This window comes from Nannospalax galili, unplaced genomic scaffold (genome assembly GCF_000622305.1).
Source record: "Nannospalax galili isolate Female #2095 unplaced genomic scaffold, S.galili_v1.0 scaffold553, whole genome shotgun sequence".
NCBI classification, from domain to species: Eukaryota; Metazoa; Chordata; class Mammalia; order Rodentia; family Spalacidae; genus Nannospalax; species Nannospalax galili.
The window spans coordinates 1,920,603-1,928,102 of NW_008336313.1; the positions used below are offsets into that span (position 1 = coordinate 1,920,603).

The window sequence follows — 7,500 nt, forward strand, 5'->3', positions numbered from 1 at the left end:
TCCTCCTCCTCCCTTACCCCATCTTCATCCGCATCCCCCTATTGTATCTACCACGGCAGGTCTCTGAATTAGTACTAGGATCTCCAAGATACAGATGGAAATGTGCTCGAGTTTTTTAAAAGGCTTGCATAATGATTGTACCTTATTTTTAATATGTGTATGCATATTATTGATGAATATTTAGATTTCCTCAGGTGATTCATGAATTGCTGTTTCTAAATATACAAATTAGTCATCAAATTGGGGTAAAAGATAGACTCTTTTGTGGCCTCCGGTTGGAATTTGCGAACATTGGACAGACTAGAGCAACTGTGTGACTCCAGTGTGCCTTTGCTGATGGCTAGAGCCTCTAAAATTCATGTTCAAGTCCCAAGGTCAGAGCTTTAGATTAAGGCTTCACAAGGTGTTAGAGTCATGGAGGTGGAACTCTCTTGAGATCAATGCCCCTAACCAAGAGATCCCAGAGAGACACCCCTTGGGCCTTCCTTCAGGTCAGGATATGGTGAGAAGGTGCTTTCTCCAAACCAGGAAGAGGTTCCCTGTCACATAGACCTTTCTCTCTGGATCTCCCAGCCTCTGGAGCTGGGAGTAAATGAGATCATGTGCATTAAGAATGTAAAGCACAGGCTGGGGTGTAGCTCAATGGCAGAGCACTTGCTTAGTAGAAGCAAGGACCTGGGTTTGATACACAGCACTGCAAAAAAGGGGAAAAAAGCCTATGTAATACGTGGAGGGAAAGAGGGACGCAGGAAGGGAGGGAAGGAAACACCTAGAACACAGTCAGCAACCAGGAAATATTTCCTTCCTTCCTTCCTACTTTCCCTGTTGATCCAGACACGAGGATGGAGGAGTGTGTTACAAATGGTCCAAGTGGTGTAAGGATCTTAGCCCATTCAACCTGCTAGGGCACACACTGTAGACTAGATGGCTTATAAAAAACGGGTATTTTTACCTAGAGAAGCCTAAATACACAGTAGCATTCTTATTTGATATAGAAATGATGCTTCAAAGAGATTAATTCATTTTCCTGGGGGTCTCAGCCTAGTTGTTATATGTTCAGAATTTGAACCAAGACCTAACTCTCTGGTTAAGGATTGTTTTCTTACACTGTGGTAGGAGAATAGGGTCTGGGAACATGAACAGGAGCAGGCTGTTCTTCATCATCCTCTAGCTTGCGCTTCCCAGTATTCCTATCCAGCTGACATAGGCCCAGTGTGAACCTCAAAAGTTGTCTTGACAGGAAAAGCAAGGGAGTGTTGATTTTAGGTTGTTATTGGGCAAGGAGGAAAAAGGCCTTCTCCATTGTTTTGGGTTGAGGTGGGAGTGGAGGAAACTGACTGTGGCGGGCATGCATACATACATACATACATATATACATACATATGTGTGGCGGGCATACGTACGTGTGACCCTCAAGGAGTTTTTAGCTCTGGGAATGAAGTGTTGATCCCAGCCCAGCTCCCAGGGCAATCATCTGCCAGATACATTAGGAAACAAACTGTTTGCAGAAGTCAGACCAAATGCCAGGCTAGAGAAGGCCACCAGGTGAGGAAAAGGCACTTGGTGAGCACGGCACCTCAGGACAAGTTCACAAGGCCTTGTCTGTGAATGGAGAGATAAGGGACACTATAACATGCGGAGTTACTAACTGTGACTATGGAGTGCCAGGTCCTGTGCAGGAGACTCTGTGGAGCTGAAAGAATAAGGCCTTAGGTGGTTCGCAAGTTGATGAGGACAGTTTAAGGTCAGGGAACTGCAGCAGCAAGTAGAGTGGGGTCTCAGGGGAGGCGGCCATGGCAGGGGAGGTGTCAGACTGGCTTGTTCAGGCTCGTCATTAGGATGCATCCTGATCCTGAGCAAGTTTCTTTTTTTAATGTTTTATTTATTATTTTTATGTGTTGTGCCTGTATGTGTTGTCATGCAATGCCTGCGGAGGTCAGAAGAAAGTGTTGGATTCCCCTGGAACTGGAGTTATGGGCGGTTGTTAGCTGCCATGTGGGTGCTGGGAATTGAGCCCAGGTCCTCTGCAAGAACAACCAGTGCTGTTAACCACTAGGCCATTGTGCTGGATAGTTTTAGTGTCAACTTGACACACCTGGGTTGATGGAGCCTCAATTAGGGAATTGTCTTCATTGGACTGGCCTGTGGCCATGTCCATGGGGCATCTTGATTGTTGAGTGATGTGGGAGGGCCCAGCCCACTGTGGGTGGTGCCACCCCTGGGCAGGTGGGCCTGTGTTGCATAAGATAATAGGCTGAGCAAGGGCCAGGGGAGCAAGCCAGTAAGCAGCGTTCCTCCATGGCCTGTGCTCCAGCTCCTGCCAACCAGGCTCCTGCCCTGAGTTCCTACCTTGGGCTCCCTGATAAAGTGTGACCCAGAAGACGTAAGATAAAATAAACCCTTTCCTCCCCAAGTTGGTAGTGGTCAGAGTGTTTTGTCACAGCAATGGAGAGACAAACTAGGACAGCCATCTCTCCAGCCCCTGAGCAAGTGTCTTAAGACTCAAGGGCTCCATTTGCTCATTTGTAAAATGGACACCTTTCAGGGATGTTGTATCTTGGAGGAATTTGACAGTGACAGGAAGTATGTGCAGACACACAGTGCACTTTCACAACTGCTTATGATTGGGCTGTTGTTAAGCACCACTGAATTTAGGACAGCAAGAATTTGGTTGGGAAATCAGACTAGAGAAGGGGTTGAGGGATTGAGGTTTCAGAGAATAGACAGTATGACAGAAGCTGTGAACAGCTAATGCCAGCACCTGGTCTCTTCCTTCCTGGTGGGAGCATGGGTCAGTGTCTCTTACCTTTGTAAGCTGGCCTGGGGCTGGGGTATCAAAGTCCAGAGGAAAATAGAATGAATTTTAAGTAAGCAACGTGTTTATGAGCCTTGTGGTCAGACCGAAGATGGGGGCCAAATCTAGGGCAGCAAACTCTTAAAGCAGAGTCCAGCCCAGGCTTCCCACTGTCTGGAGACGCACAACTGGCAGTGTGGGTGAAGAGTAGGGCAGGGCAGGGCAAATGAGGGATGCTGTGAACCCCTCCAGTCTACAGCTTAGATTTATGGGCAGGTAGGCTCGAGGTCCACAGGGAGAATGGACGGGGTCCTGTTCCCCAGTGAAGGTAGCCTAGTGGCAGCCAGGATGACAAGTGAGGCTTCAGGCAATCAGCTACCGTAGGCCAAGGACTCATGAAAAGTTCCCACTGTGAACTTCCGACTACAAAGACACAACCTGCCAGATGTCATTGCCTATTTTCCTTTAAAAGCATTCTTATTCCATTGTATGAGTAATAATTTCACACTGTGGGACACTTAACATTTATCTGACCTTTTGCCATTGTAAGCATTAATGAGTCCTTCACTCCTCCTTTCCATGCCTCATGATGGCCTTCTGTTTTGCAGCATTGCTGGAAGCCTGGTATATTCTTACATCACTTTCACTGAAGAGCACCTGAGCAAACAGTCAGAGGCCAGTAACAAGCTAGACACTAAGGGGAAAGGCGCAGTGTGACCTGAGGAGGACTCCAGCCCCGAGTGACCCACAGACACCGAGGTCAAGACGTCTGATCGTGGGGAATGCAGCCTCTTTGCACTTCTACGACGCTACGATTGATTGCTGCCTTTGAAATTTCTATCAGAGAAGCTTATAATTAAGTCTATGTTAAATACGTTGTTTGAATTAACTTATATCAGATGGGAAAATGATCTGGGTTTTTAATTTATTTTTCTTCTCTTCTGACGGTGAAACATCAGTGTTTTGAAATATTTGATTCTGGAGTTTGCTGTCTAGGTGACCTGGGAGCTGCGTATGTAATGTGCTGCACATATAATATGCTACACGTGGCAGTGTCTGAACATATATAATGTGCTACACGTGGCAGTGTCTGAATGCTGGCAGTTTCTGGAGACCGTTTAGACACAGCTGGAATCTCAGTTCTTGAATTTTTTATGATTGCATTATTTTCAAAATATCATCACTACATTTGTCACAGAGAACAACTTTGGCACTAAAAAATACATGAGGTTCTGGAGTATATTGTTTTCCTGAGATTCTGTGATGAGCAGAGTGCAGTTCTTGGAAATGTCTTGTTCCTGTTTTGTTTAGGAGACAAGGAAGCCATGAGGAATTTGGCCAAGCATCCATTTGTTCATTCAAGTAAAAGGTATTGAGTACATTGTGCTGAGGGCGCTAAGGGAGGCAGAGGTGTTAGGAGTGGTGATTGGACGAGTTCACATCTGTCCTCTGTTCATCTGGAAGATGCTGGGACTGTGTGGGATATTTCGACTGTTAGAAACCATAGTGTGTGAGATTAGAAGGACCTGTTTTGCCTGCCTCATAGCCGTGACTGGATCCCATGATGAGAGACTGAAGAGCTGTATTCTATAAGCCAGTCCAGCAGCAGTTCAGCTTGACCTTCTCTGAGAGGGGCAGATAGCCAAGGTGGACACCAGCTGCCTCCCCATACCCTCATCCTTCCGGCTCAGCTGCTTCCTTTTCTACTCCTCAGCTCAGCAGGATAAGGGCCGTGTCGCTGAACTGGCTGACGTGAGGGAAAAGTGACATGGGCGTCTTTGTATTGTCAGGGCTTGCTCTTTCTGTGGTGGCAATAGGGTCCTCCCTCCTTCCGTGGTGCAAGCATGGCTCCCTCCTGTGGGCATACCCATCTGTATCCTCAGCACGTGGTGTGCCTAGTGAGTTTGCCAGGTTCTCAGGACCAGTTCTGCATCCTGGCAGAGCAGCTGTGAGCAGACATTGGTTGCCTGAACCACTCCATGGAGGAGTCTTGGCCAGAGGTGGTTGGCTTAGCTGAGAGACGTCACTGACTGTGCGGGTAGTGTTTTACTCAGGCCAGTGAGCAGTTTGCTGGGGGTGGGGTACACACCTGATTCTGCCTCCTTGGGTGGGAAACTTACTAGGTGCTGTAGGCCTAAACAGTTTGTATTTTGGTGTCTCAATGAGTACAAGAAGAATCAGTTTTATGTCTATTTGAATTTTATCTGTAAGGTCCACCTTGCATACAAGGTTTTTTAAAAAGCACACTTGCATGTTTTCTATAATCTTGTATCTGGAATCTGTGGAAGGTTTCTGTCAGTAAAGCTGAGGCAGGGTCTCCACAGAGAGAGAGTAGTAATATCTCTCATTTGGTTGGTTTGCAGGAGCACCTAGGCCATGGGGCCTGGGTGCCTTTGCTTCCCCTCTTAAGAGCTCTTTGGTGACTGACGACTTAATGATCAGCACCATGCTAAGATTTGGAAACGAATGAATGACTCATGGTCCTTACACTAAAGGAGTGTTCATATCGCTCTCTAGCCGAGACAAGCCACGCAGCTCTAAGAGATCTGAGTAACCCAAGTCCTCCCTCACACTTGGTTTCTCCCACAAATATGCTATAATTGGTTTTTCCTTGCCTGAGGAAAAATTACTCAGAATGTGAGGGAAGGACTTCAAAAATCCTGGTACCCAGGAGGCACTGCAGACATTATGGCGGCCATCCTTGATGATGAACTGTGCCCCTTCAATGCCAGCGTCCAGGCCATGTACATCCCAAAGAGCACAAGCCTGCGCCTCACCACCTCCAGATGTGCAGGCAACAGTTCCTGTCTACAGTCTTTTTGAAAACACAACATAAAAAAAATACTTCAAATAATGTATCACTATGATTCTACTTGCTTTTTAAAAAAAGATGAAAATTATTTTCACGTTATGATGGCAAATTTCAAAAGGGGGAAGCTGTTTTCTATCTCAGAGGAAGGCAGTTCGGTTTCAGAATGGTATTCGGTGGAGACTTGCTCAGTGGTCCTAAGGAAGCTTGGCACGGCCACCTCCTCCCTCACCTCCCAGCTGAACACACTGGACTCCCTGCTTCCACCCCTGGCGCCATCACTGCCTTCTGGTTGTGACTGTTGGATTTCACTGTGGGACGAGGAGATAATCTACAGTGTTTTGTTTTGTTTTGTAAACTTTATTTTGAAAATACTTTTAAGAAGAAATCTACTGGTTAGATTTATTGTTTCACAACAATATTTTTAGAGATTATTTTGTTCATAAATGTTTTCTTTTTCATGAGATGACTGACTTTTGCCTACAAGTGTTCACTTCTCACAATATTTTTTCAATATAGATTCTATTTACCAATTTACTTAGTGTTTTTAAAAGGTACTGAGGATTGAGGTATGTAAATCAGGAGACATAAACATGAAAAACTTATGTCCCCAAATATTTTTCTAATGATGTCAAATAAATACTTTTTCTTGAAAATGTGTTAGATTCCTTCCTACCATATATACAGCAATCAAGAGCCAGGGGTCTGCTCATAGTTAAGAGGTACTTGATTGACATCCAAATGTGGGGAATACTATTATGTGCAAAGCTTTGCAGAAATAGTACATGTGACTACATAGCCTGTGTCTTTGACAAGGAGACAAATGCTAACCCTTCTATTTCACTGGCATGATCAGCTTTGAGTTGCTTTCCTAGGTAATAATCTCAAAACACACTCGTGCTGGAGAGCTACTTCAGTGCAGTAGCACATCAGAGGCAGAGGTACACTGAGGCATTTTTTAAGAAGTGGTAACATACACAATTTAAAATATTGAATTTTATTTTATGGGTATGAGTGTATTGCCTTCATGTATGTAAATGTGCCTGTGTCGTGCAGTGCCCCTCCAGGTCAAAAGAAGGCATTGGATCCCCTGGAACTGAAGTTAGGGATGGCTGTTAGCCAACATGTTGGTGCTGGGAACCAAACCTGAGTTCTCTGTAAGAGCAGACAGTGCTCTTAACTGCTGAGCCATGTCTCCAGCCCCTCATCATAACCATTTTAAAGTTTGGTATTGAGTATGCCCACCTTGTTGTGCAATAGAGCTCCAGATTTTTTTTCCTTGTATTAAACTCAAACTAGACTAACTGAACACAAGCTTCTATTTTCCCCTTCCTGTAGACCTGGGTGACCTGTTCCTTATGTTTCTCTGGATTTGACTACTCCTGGTGTTGTGACAACCCCCCCCCTCCCCATTCAGACCCACGAATGCTCTCTGGGATCCTAAGGCCACAAAATCGACAGGACACATTCTATTTGGGTTTCTGTCTAGTTTATGACGTCTGGGAAAGGGTTACTAACAAAGGCATGGTCACCTGCGGACCCTGCTTTTCCATCTTGGCTAAGCTTTGAGATCTGCGCTGCGCTGCCGGTGCTCCACCTTTCCCACGCTTCCTGGCTTTTTCAGTGCTTCAGCTTCTGTCCTTAGACCCCCACCTCATGCAGTTGAGAGGAGTGACTGTCTCGGAGGACATGCCTACCCAACACCCAGCAACTATATGCCAGTGCAGTTCTATGGTATTTGTCTCTGTGACTGGCTTATTTCATATAATGTCCTCAAGGTTCATCTACACAGTATCTCAGGATTTCCTTTAAGACTGTTAATATTGGGTGATGTGTGTGTAGCACATTTATTATGGATACTTGGAGTGCTTTTACCATTGACTCTTGTGAATAATGC

At 45.5% G+C, this 7,500-nt stretch overlaps 1 protein-coding gene across 2 annotated transcripts in view; it reads left to right on the forward strand.

Moving 5' to 3' along the window:
- Slc35d1 (solute carrier family 35 member D1) overlaps positions 1–6,259 on the forward strand; it is a 43,133-nt gene extending 36,874 nt beyond the window's left edge. For both annotated transcript variants that reach the window (XM_008831026.2, XM_029562492.1), the window contains exon 12: positions 3,403–6,259. In XM_008831026.2, coding sequence (XP_008829248.1) covers positions 3,403–3,511 — 109 coding nt within the window. In that variant the 3' untranslated portion in view covers positions 3,512–6,259. The remainder of the gene's footprint in view (positions 1–3,402) is intronic.
- Positions 6,260–7,500: the final 1,241 nt, after the last annotated feature.